The 23,967-nt window shown below is 37.8% G+C and overlaps 1 protein-coding gene across 6 annotated transcripts in view; it reads left to right on the top strand.

The window, feature by feature from the left end:
- The window catches only part of mapkap1 (MAPK associated protein 1), a 240,995-nt gene that overhangs the window by 192,687 nt on the left and 24,341 nt on the right, over window positions 1-23,967 (top strand). For all 6 annotated transcript variants that reach the window (XM_078549907.1, XM_078549906.1, XM_078549909.1 and 3 more), the window contains 2 exons: window positions 5,989-6,129; window positions 16,014-16,151. In XM_078549907.1, coding sequence (XP_078406033.1) covers window positions 5,989-6,129; window positions 16,014-16,151 — 279 coding nt within the window. The remainder of the gene's footprint in view (window positions 1-5,988; window positions 6,130-16,013; window positions 16,152-23,967) is intronic.

Below are 23,967 nucleotides of genomic sequence, written 5' to 3'. Positions count from 1 at the left end.
AGAGAGAATCTCAACAATCTCCCCTTGGCATTCAATGTCATTGCCATTGCTGAATCCCCCAAAATTTTGGGGGCTACCATTCATTAGAAACTTAACCAGATCAGTCATCTAAATACTGTAGCTACAAAAACAGGTCAGAGGCTAGAAATTCTGAATGAGTAACAAAGCCTGCCCACCAAATGCAAAAGGCACAAGTCAGGAGTGTGATGGAATATTCCCCACTTGCTTGAAGAAGCTCCAACAACACTCAAGTTTGACACCATCCAGGACAAAGCTGCCCACTTGATTGGCACCACATCCACCACCTTAAATATTCACTCCCTTCATCACCAATGCATAGTGGCAGCAGCGTGTGCCATCTACAAGATGCACTGCAGCAACTCACTAAGGCTTCTTCAACAGCACCTTCTAAACCCACGACCTCTAACACCTAGAAGGACAAGGGCAGCAGATGCATGAGAACACCGCCACCTGCAAATTTCTCTCCAAGCATCACACTATGCTGGCTTGGAACTATATCGCCGTTCCTTTACTTTTGCTGGGTCAAAACCCTGGAACTCCCGTCCTACCAGTACTGTGGGTGCACCTACATCACATGGACTCAGCAAGTCAAGAAGGCAGCACACCGCCGCCTTCTGCTGCAGCTAAACTGTAATGTTTAAATGGGCAATTAAGGATGGCAATATATGCTGGCCTATCCAGCGACGCCCACATCCCATGAATGAATAAATAAAAAGAGATCGGTTGTAAAATTAGACAGTTTGAGTTCCACAGGTACCTTGAAACAGCATTGCATGCTGGTCCGATGATGATTTGTTTGCAACCACTATTAAGAACTCTCTGGAACCAGAAGGATAACATTACAGTTTAGCTGCAGTCATAACTTCTTGTCAATAAACCTCTAAGGAAGCCAATAATTCAAACTATTTTCCAGCCTCTAAGTCATACAAGGTTTCTAGCCAACAGCGTGCACAACACTCAATGTAACCAGAGTCTAGAAGCCGATAGAACTGTTCAAACTTTTAGGTGTTTTCTGCAGAAAATCCTTGTATGGGAGTGGGGGAGGCAAACAAGATAGAAATATGATATGTCAGCTGCAACTTAACAGCCAGAGTCAACAGTCCCTTGAAAGATTAATGTTTGTAAATACGTGTGCAGTATAACACTATCGATTCCTTAAGAGTGGTTAGTATTAGAGTCTCTCGGTTAGCTTTCAACAGCATTAACACCGTACACTGATATAGCACCTTTAATATAGGAAAACATCCCAAAGTCCTTCACAGGAGCGTGATGAGCAAGAGTTAGTGGAATAGTCCTCCACGTACTGTACACTTGCCAACCAACCTAATCTTGGTCCCGTTGGCAATATGGATAATTTTTGTGGTGTGGTTTTTAGTTGCCATGTTATCACACAAAAATCTTTAGGAGGTGAATAAGGGAATAACACCTCTTTGTGTGACTGGATTGTCGCTTGAGTGACAGCGTGATGTTGCAAGTGTCCCAAAGGGTTACTCATGATTCCCTCTGATGACACGGGCTAGTGATTTTAGAAGGTATTTTTATTAAAAGAGTAAGAACCTTGTGAGCTATGGAATCATTTGTTTTATATTCAGAATTTGTTTACGAATTCATCCAACAAAGGTGGTTGGATGAGGAAAAGCAGCTTATTTTACTTCAAATTGTTTTACTTAAAAAAACTGGCAAGTAAAATAAAAATCTTTTAATATCATTACCCAATTGTCCCTAATTGTTGAATACATTCTGAGTCCTAAATTGTAGAACGAATAATTTTGTAATGCTGTTTGCTGAAACCGTTGATTGAACCTTGAGGTCCCTAGGAGACGAGCTGGCAATCTTCCACTAATAACAATTGCAGAAAAATGTGACTCGAGCAAATCCCCAGTGTGTATTTGAGAAGATGGCTGATGGTTGCATGCACTACCCTTGATTACCAAACCATCACTGAAAGATTCTGTATGATAAACGGAGCATGTACTCGTTATGGTAGAGGCTCGAATACTATCCGCTCTTAAGGAATCAATAGTGTTACAGTGCACCTGTATTTAAGAACATTAATCTTTCAGGGGACAGTTGACTCTGGCAGCTAAGTTGCAGTTGACATATCACGTTCCTATCATGTTTACCCCACTCCCCACCACCTTCCCCCCCAGCAAACACACTACAATAAAAATACAGCTAAAAGCTTGAATAGTTCTATAAACTTGGAGACTATGGAGGTTACATTCTGAGTGCTGTGCACCCTGTTGGTTTGATAGCCTGTATGTGAGAAACTTGTACAACTTGAGAAGTTGAAAAGTGATGTGTTACAAGCCTCCTTAAAGGTTTATTAACAAGAAGTTACGATTGTAATTTTACAATACATGTTTACACGTTTGTTATCCTTCTGGTTCCTAATAGCTGCAAGCAAATTGCCCAACTTGGAAGGCATGCAGTACTACATCAGATTTGGTGATGCAATAATGGTCAAGAAATTCCCGGTTTTCAAACATTACCCGGACTCTGGATACATGCTTCAAACTGGGAAGGACTTATTGTGGAACAATTACTGTCCTACTTGACTGTTTAATGATTAGATTGTGTAGAATTCACAAAGCTTAAGTAAAGTTACTGAATACTCCCCACCAGCTCTGTGAGTGGCATCTTGACTTATGAAGGGTTTAATATTCCACTTTAATGTAGACATTTTAAACCTTTGAAAACACGATTGCATGAATGAAGATAATGTGAGATTTTCATATAGGAAGCTGTATAGTAAGTTCAAGACACATTTACTTGATGTTAGGGATTTATTTTTATATCCTTGAGGGTGATTTTCCCTATGATGTACAGTACAGGTGTTAACATTTACATTCTTTGCCTGATATGGTGTAGCATGTGCTTGATTTCATTTCAGAGTGAAAAATAGATGAAATGCCAGGGATTCAAATAATGTATAATTCACAGCAAGTGACAGCAGGCTTTTAATACTGGCTGTGGCCGACAGCCTAGCGCCAGGAAATGTCACACTTGGAGTGAAAGCAACTTGCTTCCTGTTCTGTAGGCTTTCTTGATGACTAAGTGATCGATTACCTATGACTTTCTTTTCTTTTGGGAAAACCAGATGCAAAATTGCGTGCTTTTTTTTTTAAAGCTGTTTCATTTGTTAAACACAACAGACATTGTTAATATATAAATACAGAAAGTGTGTGCTTGAAATATCATTCACATCATCTGACTACACAAAGTGCTTGTCAAACAGAAAGAATCAGCAGTAATTCACTGAACTAGTGGATGAGTTAGATTTTAAAGTGCAAAATGAATAAGGGTGTACGTTGTGTTGAGACATTTTATTTACTTGTCACCTTTACCGCTATTTCTTAATGCTCCATTTCCACCTGCTTGTGTGAAGTTTTCTTAACATTCAGCACTCACAGAGCAGCTGTCTGAAGAGTGGTGTCAGCAAATCGAAGAGTAGGACTGATCAGAGAGTCTAGCACTGCTGGGGTTAAGGAAGGCATTGTAGATTATGGAAAAAGAGTAGCAATAGTTCAGAATGACTGGAAGAATTAAGACAAAGTGAAGAAAATCTCAAATGACAAAAGAAACCAAGGAAGATGTCTAGATATAGACCAGTGAGATCACCACATTGCTCCTTCATTAAATCCTACACAGCACAAATGTGAGCGTTCTAAGGGAATGCAGAAACTTGAAGATACTTGGACAGCCTCTCCTCAAATTCTTAGTAGGTGTCGAGTCACAGCAGAAACTGTCCCCTAATTAGCATTAGTATAACTTTTCTCTCGAGTTAGGGTAGCTGATTAAAAAACTGAAGAGCAAGTTTGTACCAAATGGGCTGTCAGTATGAGATCAGATTGAAAGTATATTGTTGCCAAAACACAGGACCCTTTACTCTACACCTGTACCTGACCCTGAAACATGCTTGATGCTGATACCAGAAATATTCCATTCCTCAATTGTTCACAATCTTCCCTTTTAAGAAAATTCAGACAATTCTTTCACTTTTGCAATAAAAAGGAATTTGTCATCCTTATACCTCAGGGATGGCATCTTTGTTGTCTGAGCTATGTCAACCAGAAGGTTCCAGATTTTGTCCCTGATCTGTACTCAGCTGGGCCAGTAGAAGAAATGAAAGAGCTTCATAGAATCGTAGAAACTTATAAAGTGCAGATGGGGCCCATCAGCTCATCATGCCAATGTGGACTCAGAGCAGTTGTGCTTAGGCCCACATCGCCACTTTTTGGCTGTAACCACATACATTTCTCATCCTCAAATACCTGTCCAACACACTTCTTAAAATTTATTTATGGCATCAGCTCCCACCATCTTATCAATTTGTGTTCCGAATCCCAACAACTCTTCAAGTGAAAAAAATTCTCCTCATCTCCTCTCTAGATCTTATGCCAATGATTTTGTACTATGACATCTAGTTATTGATCCACTTGCCGAGGGGAATAATTTTGCGTTAATGTAAGACCTTTCATGACCTTGGGGTGTCCCAAGTGCTTTACAGCCAAAGAAGTACTTCTGAAGTGGAGTCGCCATGAGAGTGTAGGAAGGACAATACAAATGCCCATAATGTCGCTGGCCAGTCCTATTCCTTATCGCTACTGGAATCGGGCACGTGTGGACATCAGTAGAGGATTGGTTCCATGTTGTCCCCATAGGCACTCGTGGTCAAGATTCAAACATGTCTATCCTCCCATCTAGGCAAGGTACCAGAGATTGACATGTTTCCATGGAAATATACCCCATTGAAGGAGTTGGTGCCTTGGGAGCAGGAGAAAATAAGTAATTTGAAATCTAAGATCAGCATTACACTAGCAGCAAATATGTGCATTTATATAGTTCCTCAAATGACAGAAGGAAAGGAATAGAAGAGTTTCTTTTCTAAAGAGACGACTGAAAATAGCAAGTAATTGTGAAGTACAGTAATTTGTGTTTGGGAGGAATTGAAAACCTTCAAAGGCAAAGGAAACTCCTTCTGCTGGAAACGTTTTGCAAAGGAACTCAGCTGCTTAAGAGCTTAAAACATTAACTTTTGCCTTGGGCTTCTGGAACTTAGTTTTGTTCTCTTCTTTGCAATGTCACTGGTCCCAATTTCTGCTAAACATTGTTTCCACATCCTAATTTAGACATGGGTTTCCACTGATTTTTTTGATTTATCAATTCAGATCAAGGTAAGTTGTGCAGAGTTTGGAAAAATCAAATTACAAAAACTCATCTCAAAGTGAAATAACAGGTCTGCACTCCCTCTTTAAAAAATTAACATGCAGATGCTTGGTGTGTCAAACCAAATTTATTTGCTTAAACTAATAAAAAACTGCAGATGCTGGAAAGTTTGAAAAACAATAGAAAATGATGGAGAAACACAGCAACTCAGATAACATTTGTGGAAAGAACAGATGATTTCATTGGGTAGGCTTTCAACTTGCTGGGCAAGCGTGATACTGGCATTGTAGTTTAATTATAGAAACTGATATTCCTTTTCTTGGATTTCAGTGGAAATAAACATTGGGTGGTTTCCAGTATGGACAGGTGATCTGCAATGCCAGCTTTATACACAGGCTGCAAGCTGAAAATAGGCCCAGCACTTAGTGCGTAGATCCTTCATCAGAAATGGAAATGACTACTGAGACTTCAGTTGCTCCCTGAACAAGATACCAAAGGTTGACCTGGGACCAAGGAAATAAGTCCCAGTGATGGTGCCAGTGTCTTGTGTGAGAGGAGGAAATAGTAACTTGAAAATCTAAAATTAGTTCTGGCAGAGTTCAAATCTGAAGTGTTAATTTATCATTCTCAAGAATTTCCATAATTTATTTGCTGCTTATGCCAAGTTAGTATTATCTCCTGTTTCTGTGATGCTGATAATTCCTTTAAAAGTTGAATTGATTTAATTTTTAAACAAGTGGTGAATATTTTTACAGATAGAAGGTTTCATTTATTTCACAGTTCCTTTTTAATCCACAGGTTCAAGAGGAGAGGAGAGTTCAGAGGACGAGCCACCTCTGGATATGACAACAGTGCAAGATATTTTGAGCAGTCATCGTTACAAATCTTACAAAGTTAGCGTTGTCCACAAGCTTCGATTCACCACTGATGTCCAATTAGGTAATTATTATTACTTTGTGAAATACAGCCTATACTATATGCATGTCCATTGCTTCAAACAACAACAAAAAGCTTTTAAAAATTATTTAATTAGATTGGTGCCTCCCTCAAATTGCTAATTTTTGAAATACTTCTTGCTATATTATAGTACCAGTTACATTAACTGTAATGAAACACAAAGACACTAATTATTCAAATTAAGCAGGTAATATTCTGCCTTCAAGGAAAGGATGCCATAATATTTTAAGATATAACAACTACAGTGTTGCGTTAATAGGAGCTTAATAGTAGGCCCAATCATCTTCAGCTGCTTCATCAATGACCCTCCCTCCGTCATGACAGTCAGAAGTGGGGATGACCGTGGATGATTGCACAATGATCAGCACCATTCGCGACTCCTCAGATACTGAAGCAATCTGTGTCCATGTTCAGCAAGACCTGGACAATATTCAGGCTTGGGCTGATAAGTTGCAAATAACATCGTATCATTCAAGTGCCAAGCAATGACCATCTCCAACAAGAGAGAATCTGACGATCTTCCCTTGACATTCAGTGGCATTACCATTGCTGAATCTCCCACTATCAACATCCTGGGGGTTACCATTGACCAGAAACTAAACTGGACCAGCCATATAAATATTGTGGCTACAAGAGCATGTCAGTGGCTGGGAATTCTGCAGTGAGTAACTCACCTTCTGACTCCCTAAAGCCTGCCCACCATCTACAAGGCACGTCAGGAGTGTGATGGAATGCTCTCCACTTGCCTGGATGAGTGCAGCTCCAACAACACTCAATAAGCTTGACACCATCCAGGACAAAGCAGTTCCCTTGACCAGCACCCCATCCACCACCTTAAACATTCAGTCCCTCCACCACCAACGCACAGTGGCAGCGGTGTGCACCATCTAGAAGATGCACTGCAGCAACTCATCAAGGCTCCTTCAATAGCACTTTCCAAACCCACAACCTCTACCACCGAGAAGGATAAGGACAGCACGTGCATGGGAACGCCACCACCTGCCAGTGCCCTTCCAAGCCACATACCATCCTAACTTGGAACTGTGCCACCATTCCTTCACTGTCTCTGGGTCAAAACCCTGGAACTTCCTCCCTAACAGTATGTGGACTGCAGCAGTTCAAGAAGGTGGCTCACCACCATCTTCTAGAGGGCAGTTAGGGATGGGCAATAAATGCTGGCTTAACCAGCAAGGCCCACATCCCTTGAACGAATAAAAAAAAATGTAGCATCTTCCTCGCCCCATATAAAGTGGTTTTGAAATGTTCTTTCTGGGGCGAGATATAAAATATTTCCCTAAAAATCGAACTATAATCTTATTTTGCAATTGTTTTTCACCCAGTTTAATGAAGTTAACATTTTAAATGTTGGGATTGAATTACTTTTGCAAAAGGAAGCAAACTAGAATAGGGCCTTTAAACAGAGTAAAACTGAAGCTTGCTGTCAAACTTTGCATAAATTATAAATTAACATTAACATGGAATAATTGCAGTTTCACAAATACAACTGGTAGCAATTCTCCTTTTGATAGACATTCTGAAGCTCCCTTCTTAAAGGATAATAGTTGCCATGCAGCATTTTAATAGAAGCTTTTTGTTTGACTTAAGCATGTCACAAAAGTACCACTAGCCGCCTTCCTCCAGTTGACAATACATCCCCCCCCCCCGCCTCCCACAACCCCTCCCACTTTTAAATTCCTACACTGAAGATATGAATAATCAAGACCTTGATGGTCAGGCGTCATTATATTAGGAGTTAGGAACCAATACTCTTAAAGACAGTGATGGTACAAGTTTTTGATTAACAACGTTTTGCATCTCATGACCATTGCTTTATTCCACCACATTTTTTTGTAAAATAGGAATAGAAACTCTTACAGATGTTACTTATTATAGATTTTAGCCTCTTTTTATTCCATCCTTTGACAATAACAGTTGATCTGAAACTGTGCTGTGATAATATCTATAATTCTGAGATGCACGTTTTGAAGGTATATTTGTGGCAAATGTACAAGTCCAGGCAAACCCAGCTCTGTTAAATCAACAAATTATGAACTTATACAATGTCACCAATAACATTCAGATGCCGTGGGTAACATTTTATTGTTTAAGAAAATAATGCTCAGCATGCAACGCATTTAATTCCTTGAATATCATCTGTGCTCTAACAGTTACAGATGAGTATAGTGAATTTTATATATGTACTGTTCTGAAGCTTGAAAGGCCAGTGAGATAACATAAGATTTGTATTTTCAGTAGAAAAGCTTCACGAGAGCATCATGCAAACTGTTACTGAAACGTGAAATGCACAAGTGCCTGTTAAATCAGCACAGTTTGCCAAAGCAACCGCATTTAAAAGGGAATTAAATATTCAAGGATGAAAAATGCTAAACAGATACTGGGAAATTAAGGGTTGATAACCAGAGGACACAGATTTATAAAGTGATTTGTAAAAGAACTGAAGGCATAAGGAAAACCATTTTTACGCAGCACGGGATTACAATCTAGAATGTACAGCCTGACAGGGGTGGTGGAAACAGATTCAATCATGACGATCAAAGGGGAATTGGATAAGCACCTGAAGGGAAAATAATTTGCAGGGATACAGGGAATGGGCCAGGGAATGGGACTAGCTAAATTGCTTTTGCAGAGAGTTGGCATAGAATTGATGGGCCGAATTGGTTCCTTCTGTGCTGTAACCATTCTGTGATTCTATAAATTAAAGCAGCTAACTCCAATGTCGAAGTAGCTTTGGGCTTAAAGGCTGAAATTCCTGAGATTCTAAGTTTTGTTTTGTCAGTGTCAGGTGCAATGGGCAAGTTTTTTTTGAATGTGATATCCTACTTCAATTTTTAACCACTGTGCAAAGTTTTGTACTCTTAACATTGCGTGCTGCCATTCACAGAGGAAACATTTTGCCAAGCTCATTTTTTTTTTGTTTTTGCCAGTTTCTGCTAGTTTGCTTTGAGGAGAATTTTTTTTACCCCTCTGCATCTGGAAGCTGTCAGAATATAAAGCTTGAAAAGGTCATCCCTTATCACTAAAGATAAATGATATAAGGGGAGTGGAGCTGTTAGGTGAAATGAATGGTTCAGCTTGTTCAGTACTGATGGGACTGACCTGTGAGTACAGCTTCCAGGGGTTAATGCACCTTTCAGTGTGCTTGTAAATGTGAGTTTTCAGTCATATTTTAATTCTTTGACCGTCTGCTTTATGTAAGGTACAGTCTGCCATATGGTAAATATGAATGTATCTGGATCTCTTGTCCAAAAGTATTGATGTTCACAATGAAGTTAATGTACAGGAAAAGTAGGGTCTCTTCAAATAATTTCTAGGTTTGCAAATACTTTACTTCAGAAAAGTAAACTGGTCATCAAAACTAATATTTTCTTTTTTTCAAATTACTAAAGCGTGAAAAATTATATTTTCAATTAGTGTATTAGTCATCAAATCTAATGCCAAATTTTAAATCTGTAGGCATTTATATCTGTTCCTAACAATTACATGAATTGTGATGACTAGTAATGTTCCCCGTTAGAACAAATCTTTGTTGTGTTGGGGCAGTTTTTTTTAATGTGCGGTATCTTTACATTTTTTTGCATGCCTGCTGCGCAGCATTTAACCTGGAAGAAGACCTGCACGGTGCCTTCCAGGCTGCTATGCAGTCACATATGTGCACAGCTTAGCAGCAACATTGACTCAGCATTCGTGTCTAACACAGTCATAGGTTGAAGCATTTTTTTGCTGCTTTCTCAAAGCTAAAGGTTTGAAGAAAATGCTCAAAGAGTGATTTTATTTTTGCCCTAGAATAACAGCGTAATTTATAAGTTCAGTCTCCAGTCTTGAGCCCTAATAGCGCCTGGGCAAACTTGTCGTGATTCTAGAACCATGATCCTGATTATTGAAACTTGACATTGCCGACATGGTATTATGCGTGCAAGTTGCTACCATTCTCGTTACCATTCCCCACATGCACATTTTGCATTTGTTCTCCCCCCTCAGATCTATCACATTCTGAATGAGGGATAAGTCCACATTTGAAATGAAGCACAGGCAAATTAAGTGATTTTTGTTAAGAATTTGAGGGAGTAGCTGTGGGCAGCTTCCCTAAGGATGTCAGCAAGAACTTGGGTATTGCTGATCACTCCTTTTCCAACGTATGTCGTTTTCTCCTTCCCAGTCTATGCACCAGTCCTCTGCCAAGGCAGGTGGTAGCTCTAACTGTTGGGTGCCCATTCCTTTTTTCCTCATCACCCTATTCCCAGATTGACCCCCATAGGCTGGGGTGAGCAAGAAATACATGGTTTAATTTGTTCCTTCATAATTTCTTTCCCTTCCACACATTCCTCATCTGCACCACCTGTTCGGGTCCACGTACAAAAATGTGAATTTTGTCACCTGGCTGCATATCACTTGCTCTTTTTTCTTTGTTTGGCGAGGCCTTTTTCAGAATTAATTACTTTTCATATATTTGAAAAATGAAATGGAATCTTAATTTAACACAACTCAGCTGACATTCTAGTAACAATTGTCAGTTCCAGGTGTAAATTGCTGTTGGTACCATAAGGAAATCCAGAGCAAAATAAAGACCATTCAGTCCATTAAACCTGCTCCATCCAGTGCAAAATTGATTTTTTTTTTCCTAAGATAGATTTCCTTCCCTACTACCCAGGAGGAGTGGGACAGGTTTAAATTCAGGTATTTTTGTTAATATTTCTGCAGTCCTCAGGGTTTGTACTTTGGTCACATAAGACCAGTGTAATGTAGTGGTAATAGAAAAACATATATTTCTCCATTTGAACAAAACAGAGAGGAAAATCTAATCAAGTGCTGATTGACTACAAAGAGTGCTCAGGGCAGCATTTCCTGTGTTAAAATGAGCCAAATTCTGGATGGAAATCCAACTCCAGGACTTGAGCACATAATCTAGGGCTCACTTCAGTGCAATACTAAGGGAGTCCTGCATTGTCAGATATGTGGTCATTCAAATAAGCCGAGGCCCCATCTGCTGAAGTGTTATACTTGAAGAGTATGATAGGAGTTTGGCTGGTGTTTTGGTCAAAATTTATGCCTCAACAAAGATTGCAAAAACAAATTACTAAGTCATTTATGTCATTGTTATTTGTGGTATCTGGTGGTGTGCAAATTAGCTGCCATTTGCCACTTTTGCCGAGATGATACTATAATTTGATGACCCTGAAGCCATTTTGAACATCCTGAGGACTTGAAAGATACAATATAATTGCAAATATTTTCTGTCATCTTATCTGAGCAAGGCATCATTCTTCATCACGTTTTCAAAAATAGTTATCTGCCCATAGTTTCCTTACGCAACTAACTATGACCAAAAGTAAACCATCGTAGTTGAAAGAGTAGCTCTTGGGTTTTTTTTATGTATTAGGTAATTCTTCCAGTTCACAACTGATTTTTTAAATTGGAGCTTAACTTCTTATTAATGTCACTCTTTAAATACCTTTAATGAAAAATTACACTTCTGTTGGACAAATGAGAAAATAATCTTATTAAAAAAATAACTGCCGTCAATGTGGAATGCTTTAATTTTTCAGGTAGTGCTTTATATCCCTTGACAATATCTGCCATTTTAAGTTCATACTTTGAGTTCTAAAGTGCCTTGAATTGTATCGAACAGAAAAACTTGCAAATAAGAATGCTATTTGTGTTTTGCCGAGTAAAAAGTAACAATTTTAATTTGGCAGACTTCTAGAGAGGCAGTTTGTTTAGTGAAGTCAAAAAGTTTGTTTTCCTCCAACATGATTAACGAAAATTGGGAATATCTGAATCAACAAAAAATATTCTGGCATTTTAAAAATATGCTGTTTGCGGACTGTACAGAGATGCTAATACCAACAAGAACTTTGTAGAAAGCACATGAAGCATACGTCCTTACTGACAGAGTGACTGCTACTGCTATATAAAGATGCAATATGATTTTCCTCCAATGATAGCTTAATTTTTCAGCATTTCATAAACATATTAATTGGCACACTGTGCTTTTGAAGACGGGAAGAAGAGTTTTCTATCGCAGGCATTTATTTTTTAGTTAAAAAAGTGGTAACCAAAGGCATTAAAAGGCAAGCTTCTTTAAATCAGACAAATAATTCAGTGACGTTTAAAATGAAAGATGAGTTAGGAAGTATTTGTAAAAGCAGCTTCATTATCCTATCTTTTCTCCCTCCCTCCAACCCTTCCAAAGAAATTCAAAGCTAGAATAGGTAAAAACTAGTAGAGTGGTGGAGTAGCCTTTACTGAAAAGATTGATGCAATGGGGAATGACCTTGGCTTGGAGCAGGAGCGAGTGATGTATGTACGAGCATCTCACTGCTAAATGGACCCAGATTTGTAGCACTAATATACATGGAAGCCCAGAACCAAACTCAGGATGGCAATAAATCAACAGCCACTTTAGGTGTCATTTCTGGTTTATATTCTGGTATTGTTCTATCAGTTTAATTCATGTCACTATCATCTGTTCATCTGGAACAGTTTTATATAATTTTCCAGTGGAGTTACCTGACAAATCCCATCAAATTAACAAGGTACATTAACAATATTGACTGCTTCTGTGGTTTCTGAAGTTTCTGGACCATAGACTGAATTTTGACTGTATTCCCTTTTTAGTTCACAATTTTTGGGGCCTTGGCACATATAAATAATCTTTGTTATTTCTATGACAGATAGTAATTTTTTAAAAACCCAAACAAATTTTTCTAAATATTCAAGATTTATTTTGTAACCTACCTCTTAGAAAAAGTGCAAAAGATGAAAGCATTGATTATCTTCAGTGTATACATATGTACACTATTTATATTAATTAGTAATTTTATTGAGATGAAAATCATATTAAGTTTTTAATGATCAGACTACACTTCAGGGGTTTGTGCATCCTATTACTTAATGTTGTCTTTCTGCTATAATGCGAGTTATAATCATCATAAAAAATATTGAACTGGTTGTCTTTTCTACAAATGGCAATTGATTAAAGACAAATTTTTAATGCTGGGTGTCACCGCATTGATAATCTGTAAATATACATTTATGTGAATAAAAGGGGCTATTTTGGGGGTGGTGGAATGGGTGGTGGGAAAGCAATGCATAATCTAGTGTTTCCTGTCTACTTAATATCCAGTTGTTTGAAGTGGGAGTGGAAATCAATTGAATCAGTTTACAAAACAAAATTATATTTCTCCTTAAGTTCATTACCATCTTAAAATATCCCCAAGTACTCACAGATGATGAGTTATTTTTGAAATGCAGCAAATATCATGCAGGCAAAGTTGTCATTGTCAGTTAAAGGAAGATGCTGTCTTCAACAGTAGTCAGGCAAACGTGGGTTAAATCTGTGCAAAAATCTATTTGCCAAACGCCTGTAACAGCTTTTGAGTTTATCTGTATTCTGAAAGAAGTGTAATTTCTGGTACTCGTGGAATAAGACTTTCCTTTCATATGTTAAATCAATGTCATAGATTCTCAGATAATTCTGCTTTATAAATATCCAAGGATTGTTAAGTATTACATTCAAACTGTATATTTTTGTTACAGTTGTGAGTACATAAACAGCTTCAATACACTTTTGCACTAATGTGAGTTACCATTCATGTTGAAACAATGGAGTAATATTCACTGTGATATCAATCTCCAGAGGTAGCTGGCTTCCTGCCACTTGAAAATCTCTCAACAGAAATAAAATATTCATTCTTATGCCATTTTTTCCTCAAATATATCCATTCAGCAATGAATCACTTTGTATTTTTTTATTTCTGTGACTTGCATGAAATATGTATTTTTTTTTTAAGTGTCAGCTTAGTTCATTTGGTAGCAAGCATTCTTGTCTGACTCAGAAGGTTGTGGATTCAAGCTCCACTTAAGATTTGAGCACTTAACCTGGGCTGTTACTTAAATAGGAGTACTGGAGGAGTGCTGCATTGGCAGCAGGTGCCATCTTTCAAATGAAACGTTAAATCAAGACACCATCTGTCTGCTTAAATGGACATAAAACATCCTATGGGCATTAATCAGAGAAGAGCACAAAGTTCTCTTGATGTCTTGTCCTTTGCCCAAAAGCACCATAAAAAAAAATTAGTCATCGATTCATTTGCTGTTTGTGGCAACTTGCGTCCACTAATTGGCTGCCACATTTACCCATCTAAGACTGGCGATTGCACTTCAGGATCTGATGAGGTGTTTTATTTAATCTTAAATTCACTCATTCTTTGAATGTTATTCAAGTATGTTCAATAGTTTTTACTGTCAGTTGTTAGATGAAAATTAAACGAGAAATATTATACATCTGACCATAAGGACAGAAACACTATTGACCACAATGAAAGTCTGAAATTATGAAAACTAATTACATGCCAAAGTTCTCTGAAGTGTCGTAAAGCATTTTACTCTGTTGCCTCTCTTGCTAATGATTTATACAGCTATTTTTTTTTGTGAACTTCAAATTTACATCAACTATAATTTGACTCCAATATTTGAACATCAGTGCTTAATGCAGATTTGCCAGATCTCCAAACTATTTGGTCACTGTTGTTATTCTTATGTTAAGAGAAATAGTTGTAAATGTGAACTCAAGAACCAAATCCAAGTAAATGTAAACACTTAAATAGCAGCATGAATCGAAAGTGATAGCTAAATTCAGTCCACCTTTAGAAAGCTATTCGTGTTTAAGGTTGAGAAAGATAAGTTCAACTTTCAAATTGCTTCCAAGACAAGGTATAATTACTAGTGCATTTCTTCACAAGAAAGTTGGTTTGGTCAGCATAAAGATATTGCATAGTTTGGGCAGCATAAGATCCAAAGCAGAATTAAGAGGTTTGTTTCTCTTTTTAAAAAAAGTAACTGAAATCTCATTAAATGCCCTTACAATGTTGTGGACCTTTTCCCTCCACTAAAATGTTTACAAGTTTTATTTGTACAATACCTAAATTATTAGCAAGAGCTAAAGGATTTTGAGTATAATGTGTACAAGATTCTACTATGCATCCATTTAAAACTTTCAACTGAACACTCAGTGCCCTCACATGAGTTGTGCAACATTCTGTGGTTCAGTTAGGACATAGTTACATTGTGCTCTGCTTCCACACACCATGAAGGTTTGTTTGCTGTCAGTTCATCCTCATTCAATCACTGTACACTATCAAGACCCTTAGCTAGCTTTCCCCTCATTAAACTTGATTTGATATGTCATGCATAACAAAAAAAACTATAGTTTAAATCTAATCATGATAAGTCTTTTATATTCATAAGTTATGTATTTCAACACCATTTTGTCTCAGGGTCTGGATGACATCTTTCAAAGTTGGCATTTTCTTACTACTTTCTTTTTAACACGCTCCTATGTATTCACATGATATGTATTAAGAGGAAATGGCTTTTGTGTTGCCTGAATAATATAACTAATAGAAGATTGTGAAACCACAATTGTCTACAATTTATTAAGGATTTCATAAGATCATTTAATTTTGTATTGCATTTAGCTGGGGGGATACTATGACTATTTTGTTTGTCCCTGTAACTCCCTTGTACTAATTGGAGACCTTACTTACGTTCAGCTGAATAAAGCAGCTTCTATTTAAGTAGTGCCAAAATGCAGGATACTACGCCACTGCTGTTTTGAAGAGTAAAGTATCCATTCCAGATGCTCTTATCATTTTTATTTATTTGGTGGTCTAGAAATCTCCTCTATATTCAGCATTCACTTCATATGCTGCAAAAAAAAGCTGAATTTTGTAAGGCTTAAGAGAGCACTTTATGTGTTCACTCCATTAAGATTTATAAAGTGTGTCAAATGGTTGATATAAAATCACTTACACAGCCCACTGGTTTATATCCCCACTGATTCACAGGTATCTCGGGAGAAAAGGTGGAGATAGACCCTGTTACTAATCAGAAGGCCAGCACCAAGTTCTGGATTAAACAGAAACCCATTTCAATTGATTCTGATCTACTCTGCGCTTGTGACCTTGTGGAAGAGAAGAGTCCAAGTATGTAATACTACATTTATGCACTCTATCTTTGTGCTGTTGTGTGAGTGAGTGCATGCACTCAAATAGAAAAATTAGAGCTTCGTATTGTCCACAGGTTTAATATTAGATAAGACAGTGGTGCCTATGATACATTTTTTTATCCTTTAGACTGCTAACTGCATATCTGTATTATGTTACTGAAATCAATTTCTAAATTTTCAGCCGTCCAAAGGTTGAACAACATTTTGTCACACTCTGTGCAAAGGTGCCCTGTTAATCCATCAGAATTTACTGGTGATAAACCCAGTCAAATTTGTTAAGTTGAGAATTTAATATGATCTGCCACTACCAATCAGTTATTGGTATTCTAATGTCAGTCAGATTTTTTTTATATCAAACTGCTGCTCTTTTTTTAAGAAAAGACCATGCCACAGAATTATAAATAAAGCAGCCATGCTAATTATTGTAGGAAGAAATTGGTGTTTTTTATTTTATCAGAGCCATTTTAATTTATATATGGATATTTAACTGGACAAATATTGCTTTTGGAGACTTTTGTTAAAGCTTGCTTGAAGGATAAGATGCAAGATTCTGGACTCATGGTTTATATCCTTTTTTTTGTCTATCAGAAACAACATCTAAATTTCAATAAATTCTTCAGTATTTTACGTGAATATTAGATATATTGTTGATTTTAAACTCGACAACATTTGGATTTTTTTTATTTAGTACAGAAATGTGCACGGTACTGAACTCTAGATCAGGAAAGCAAAACCTACTTTCTTGTGAGAACTGAGATTTAAAATGATAAAAAATATGATTGTTTTACTTATGGATTCACATCCCTTTCGGCTTCTGCAAAAACTCCAGCTTGTTACCCAAGAGGTTATACTATCTACCGTATCACAAATGGTTTATAGGGCTGGTCGTTTTTTAGAAGTTAGTTCACTGCCTTCTGTTAAAGATTAATAGCCTTTTTAAAGATAGGTCATAATGTAAAACAAGTATTGTTTCTATGTGGGAGAAATGTTTGGGGGTGGAATATGTTTACTGAGAAATAAATTTGAAAACAAAAACTTGCATTTGTATAGCATGTGCCTCAAAAACATTTAAAGCATTTTCTGTACGTTGAATTACTTTGAAGTGTGGTGACTATTGTTGGACATACACGTTTGGCTATTAATTTTACATGCAGCAATACCTCAGACAACCATAATTTGAATGATTAAATAATCTGTTTTTGGTGGGGTTTTTTTTTGGCAGGGGGCGAAGAAAGGTGCCAGGGCATTGAAATAACTACCAATTCTCTCAATGTAATAGGCAGGCAGAGTTTTGCGGAGAGAATTCCAAAGCATAGGGGCCAGATGAAAGGGGCATTTTGGTTCTTAAAACCCGCCTCTTTAAACAAACCTTTGTTCACTGATATGAATAGTTGTTTCTTTGTCTCATCCCATTTTAATTATTATATCTCTGTGAAGTTTCTTAGGACATTTTTCTTCATTAAAGGAATCATATAAATGCTGATATTTAACTGTCCAAAATTACTACTTGATTTAAAGAACTGGTCGGTAGGAATTGTTCTACACTAGACAAAACACCACTAAATTGATGATGCATGTTGTGTGTTAAATATGCATTGTGACAATGCTTCAGGTTAGATAGAATAATATTGAACTCCCATAGTGAGTAAACTTCTTTTTGTCTTTTGGTAGTACAAAACTTGAGTATTGCTGAAAAAAGAGACATGCCTTCGAAGCATTTCTTCTTGCACTCATCAGGACAGATTCGTAAGAATACCAATTGTAAAGGGAACAACAATTTATACTGCATGAGAAGAGTGTGCTGATTTTTTGGCAAGTGGAGTCTGATTGGTAGAGGCATTGCCATGAAGAATGCACCGGGAACAGTTAACTGCCAAACTTTTTTTTAAATTCAAACCAGACAGGTCAACCCTGATTGGTCAAGGTCTTGCCATGGGAAATGAACCAGGGAACGGCTGCCCCCCAAGCTTTTGTTTAGTCGGAAAAGGCGCAATGCGTGTACATGCTCCTTCTGTCCACAAACAACAGGGCCTTGTGAACGAATACATGTAGCTTCTAGCATGCGTAAGTGAGCCACACTGCAAGCTCAACTGATAATCTTCAGTTGGTTGTGAGTGTAATTCTTAGCACAATCAGGATTGTTTAGTTAGTGCTGTCCAATCGTGGGATCACATCTAATGTTAGACTTATGTTTTGAGTTTTGGTGGTTGGGTACGATCAGTACTTTGTTGCAAACAGCTGAAGGGACATGTTGTTTGATACAATCTGCCAGTCATTGGGACGTAACAGCCTGCATACCTGGCATCACATCAGCACTAAAATTCATATACCACATTACTCATTTGTGTGATGGGCAGAATGTCTTTTTGGCTTGATGGTGGCATCCTGTTAGTGGAGAATACCACTCGTGTTGCAACTGCATAATAGCAGCATGGAATGGCTAGCTTCACCTGTTGCTCAAATCTTTCAGACACCTTCCCTTCCACGTTAATCTGAGGTAGCCTGGGCTCCTTCCAGGACTGAAAGCGGCAGCCTTAGGCTCATTCATGAGTTTGCACGATATACAGCGAGCCATGATCTGATCAGGGTAACCTCTATCCAGCAGGATGGCTTTGATGCACTTTGTTTCATCATCAAGCTTGCAGGATGAGCAAATGGCTCAGGCCCTAATTGTGAGGCTGTCAATAAAACCAATCTTACAGCGCATGGAACTGTAGGAAGCCCAACACGTATATTGACCAGTGAAAATAGGTTTGTGGTAGACAGCAGCAGAGAACCCACTGGCAGATTTCTCAACTAGCACGTCGAGGAAAGGGAGTTATTTGACTTCTCCATTTGCAGAGAGAAGGAGCATGCCCATGCATTGCGCCACCTTCAACTAAACAAAAGCTTGGGTGTGGCAGCCATTCCCTGGTTCATTCTCCATGACAAGACCTTGACCAATCAGAATCAACTTGCCTGGTTTGAATTTAAACAAAAACTTGGCAGTTAACTTTTCCCTGGTGCATTCTCCATGACAACACCTGTATCAATCAGAGCCCGCCTGCCAACCTCTTCTCATGCAGTATAAACTGTTTTTCCCTTTACAATTGGTATTCTTGTGAATCTGTCCTGAGGAGTGCAAGATGAAAAGCTTCGACAGCATGTCTCTCTTTCCAGCAAAACTTCTTTTAAATAACATTTTAATCACATCCCTCTGCAGTTTATTGTTTCAGTTGGTTCATTTTTTCTCTTGAAAGATAAGGGTTTTAATCCTATTATTTGGTGCGCTTCACAATATAGAACCAGCAATACTGTATTTTTAGGTTCACCTTTCAAAATGGCTTGTCAATCCAACCAATAATTAAATAGCTTTTTAGATGCAGTGCATTTGCAATGATACAATGATTTAACCAATTAGCACCATTTTATTCCCCAAGCTTATGCACAAACCAGCAAAAAGCATTTGGTATTGTACCATTTGGAAATGTTAGGGAATGCTAGTATGCTAATATATATGTCAAACCTTGATACCGGATGAAAGATTGCTTTGTTTCAGACTATTAAATGTAACAAAGACATTTCAGTTCCTTCTTTTGTGAGCACTGCACTATACTGTTAAATCCCACTTGTCATTAATTGCATGCAGTACATCATGTGACCTTGATCTCTTCAAGAGTTATCATTCCATTGCTGCAGAGGGGCTTAACAGAATGTTAACCTGATAATGGGGACTGGGCCTTCGTAGTAGCGCCCCATCATATAGTTTCTATTGAGCGGTTCTGCTTGACTAGCTAAAGAAGGTGGCAAGAAGATTAATGATGGTAGGCTAATACAGGAGGGTGTACCTTTCCAAGACTTCCACCGCAGAGATATTAGAGCTGAACCAGAGCTTGGCTTTTTCCTTAACCTGTGACCTTTAACCCTCCCTCACCGTTGAGATCTGTCACTGCAGCCGACGTTTTGATTGATGTTCCTACAAGAGTCGGTCCTTTTCATTGAATTTCACATCTGCACGAAAATAGCTTTTCTTGCAGAATTCATGCTGGCTGTTAGTGATAGCAAAATTGATGGCAGAAATGCTTTTATGTAGTTTTCATTTAAAACCAAAGGTACTTGACACATGCTAATGTAGTGTTGTGCCCTCCGGTGCCCCTTCCTTATATTTACTCCATTCTGTGTAATTAATGCCTAGAATCTTGCAGTAATATGGATTGCCCTGGAAGCAAACTTTAAAAGAAGATATTTTTAATTTGTTTAATATGCACTTACTGCATACTGATTTCCCGCTAATACTGGCCTCTTCTGTGACTTATTACATATGAACAATGAGTTCAAAAAATATCAGTATGATGCCAATTTTTTTTTTTACAAAGAACCTAGCAAGACAAGTACCCTCAACAGCTTTGGTAAAACTACTGAGAAAACAGTTTGTTTTAAGAAATATCCTATATGAACATTCCTAAAGTGCTGGTATAGATTCAATACAGAGCAGCAAGTGCCAGCTTGGTATAGGTCCAGTTTTTAATACATTTGGACTACTTGGGATGCTTTCACAGTTGTCAGACAAGATAATCTATACTTGAGCCCTGGTGCCAATTTGTTGTTTTTGGCAAGATGTAAAAGCCACATGCAAATTTCTCTGTTAATGCATTTTCCCTACTTGGTGCTACTTAATCCATGTTGGATTGAGTGCCGGAGAAGAACAGCTGCAACTAGTGATATGTAAGTAAAAACATCTTGCCCACTACCTCAAACTGTTCAGTGTATTTTTTCCAGTGATGCAACACTACTGTTGAAACCATTTACGGATAAGTGTATATTTTTACTTTGTGTTATAATTTGAAAATAGTAATCATTTCTGTAATGGGGACAAGGCTGTGTTGAATAATTTTTTTTAAAAACTTTGGACTTTAAATTGTGGAGTACTGTCATGCCCCATTATTGCCAAAACCTATATAATGTAATTTGGCAGTAGTAGTTAGCATCGACATTATTTTAACTCCTTGTTGCATCTGTGCCAGTCCAGGTCTGTGCTGGGACTGATTTGTAAGATTCTTTCTTCTGATCCTGGTTCGAGGCTTCAGTTCATTTCACTATTCTGATTGACTGGTCGTGGAGTTCCGCTCTTGATATGTTTAATTGCAAATCCTGGCCAATTAGAAAATATACCGAAAATAGATGCTTAAAATATTGTGGATACTGTGATTACTGCTTTTCATGGGTGTGTTTAACTATTCATTAAAAGGTACTAAGAATAAGTAATTCATTTTGTTTTCTGTAATATACTTATGTAGAGTGGGGGTGGGTGGGGCTGTGGTGGGAGAAGTAGCAACTGTAACGGTTATTGTGCACCTCCAGATGGCTGTAGATCCCTCTGAATAGGCCACCTCCCTGTTCTCAACTTGTGAGCGTGTAAGAGGAGGAGATCTAAATAACAAAAAATCAATTCTGAAGAAATTATCTTTTGTACTCATTTTCCCTTCTCTTTATTTTCTAGTCTCCCTCTCTCCTCAAAAGCCATTCGTGAGGTTATTAAAATTGGGTTCCGTAAAGAAAAGTCAGAATTGAAAAGATTTAATCATATAAATTCCATTCCTTAGAGAAATGCTAGCTTTTAAAAAAAAATCTGAATTCAGCCTAATTTCTTAGGCTCACTACAGATAGTGCATCTGGATCAAGCTTATTTTGTGTTCCAGTGTGTAGATGCATGTTTGTTTCCCTTTTAAGTGTACGAATAAAGAGTTTGATCATGTTAAAATTCATTCAACTTATTCAAAATCTAAGTAAGATTACAGCAAGCGACAGTAATACCCAGGTTGGAAGCACAGAATAAATAATCATGATGCATATTGTCTCATTGTAACAAATACTATTTCATAGCCTATTAAAAAGGGTCTTAGCTATCCTGTCAAAGCTGGTCTGTCGGGGTTTTTTTAGTTTAATTACACTATCCAATTAAAACTCCTTGCAACATTTTGATTTTTTTCTCCTTGGGCTTGAGTGGAGATGACATTTACAAGCCTTGGCTTTCAAGTAGACAATAGTTTGATTGATGAGCTGCAGAAGGAAAGAAGGAGGCGATTGCCATGTGGAAGCACTGCTTAGTGCACTTTGATTTATTTATCATCTGTTCCTAAAACAAGACTGGTGAGGTGATGGTGGTGGTGGCAGTGGGGTGTACTGTGATTTACAAGGTGCATTGCAATGCATTCCAAAAGGGCTCAGTTGGTAGAGGGGGAAATCTGTAAGATAAGGATAAGGATGTGGGAGACTGCAGCAAAGAGTTTAGCTCTTGCACAGCTAGTCACTGCAGTCCCTGCCATTTAACCAATGTATTAATAAAGAGGTTTTTGTCAGCTTGGCACAGAGTGAAGCAGTCTTTTCTGTTCTTGATATGGATCCCATAATCTTGGTGTGAATTAGTCTAGTTAGATGAGACTATTCCAATTAATTTGCACATTTAAACCTCAGTGTCATGCTACAAGTGATGGCTGATTTGACATATTATTGAAGTAGCAGAATGTTATGATTAAGCCATCTTTTCTACTTTTAATATTAATTCCATGAACTTTTTTTTAATTCAACACTATTGTAGCTCATACCTTGTCACATCAAAGGTGTTTGACAGGTTAAGTGTGTCACTATCAACGAGATACTGGAATTTGAGCCATCAGAAACGGCATTGTTGTTCTGTTCTACTTAACTCCTCAATGTATTGAAATATAACTGGCCGAGCAAAACACAATTGTAGAGACCAGTCACTTTTTTTGGAAGAACTATCAAAAGTTACCATAGAGGTTTGCAGTTCTGAAGGGAATTCTGATGTTTGAAAGTAGCAATACATAACACCCCTCTCCCCCTGCCCCAATTTGTTATCAATGCTTCCCAATGTCAAAACAAAATGTAAACCATCTCACTTATATTACTATTTTTGAAAAAGAGGAATATCTTGGATTTGCAGTTTTGGTGAAACCTACTTTTTAATATCCTGTTACTACACTCTGTTATCCCAGTATTTTAAAATATTTTATGCTTGAATAAGTCTGTTTTGTTTCTTTCGTTCAGATGTTTCAGTACTTTAACAAACTTGATGATCTGTTTCTGCCTGTTTTCCTAGCCCAGAGAATATTCTTTTAATCCATTTTCTGAATGCGTGCATCCTAAATACCATTCATTCTTCATTCTGTCTAATCCTCCCATGGTCAGTACTTTTCCAGCTCTCATTTATCAACCATTCTCTGTTTTTAACTTCCTTATAATGAGCTTTTCCCTCAGTTCTTCACCAGGAGCAACCAAAATTTCTCAATAACACAAAAGCAAAATACTGCAGGTGCTGGAAATCTGAAATAACAACAGAAAATGCTGGAAGCACTCAGCAGGTCTGGCAGCATCTGTGCAGAGAGAAACAGAGTTTCATGTTGGATGACTCCTCTTCAGAATGTTCGGAAGAGCCATATTCAACTTGAAATGCTAACTCGTTTCTCTTTCCACAGATGCTGCCAGACCTGCTGAGTATTTCCACCACTTTGTCTTTATTTCAAAACATGAAATGATGGAAACACTTAACAAGTCAGGCAGCATCTTTGGAGTTGCTGCTGTTTGGCCCTGTAGGCTTGGGAGGGAAGGGGAGAACTGATCAAAGATTCCACTCTTGGCCACAATCTAATAACTCATTCTAGTGTATGCGTATATGCTGGGAGTGGATTCAAGTGGCCTGAGCGCTCCACATTATTACATAGCCAGAAAACACTTTCTATTTAGCCTCCCATTTGAAGACAATATATTGAAGAGCAGCTGTTCAAGCAGTTAAT

The sequence above is a fragment of the Cetorhinus maximus genome, chromosome 10 (genome assembly GCF_964194155.1).
Source record: "Cetorhinus maximus chromosome 10, sCetMax3.hap1.1, whole genome shotgun sequence".
In the NCBI taxonomy this organism is placed as follows: domain Eukaryota; kingdom Metazoa; phylum Chordata; class Chondrichthyes; order Lamniformes; family Cetorhinidae; genus Cetorhinus; species Cetorhinus maximus.
Note: the sequence above shows the minus strand (reverse complement) of the source record. Positions and strands in the feature narration are given on the sequence as shown.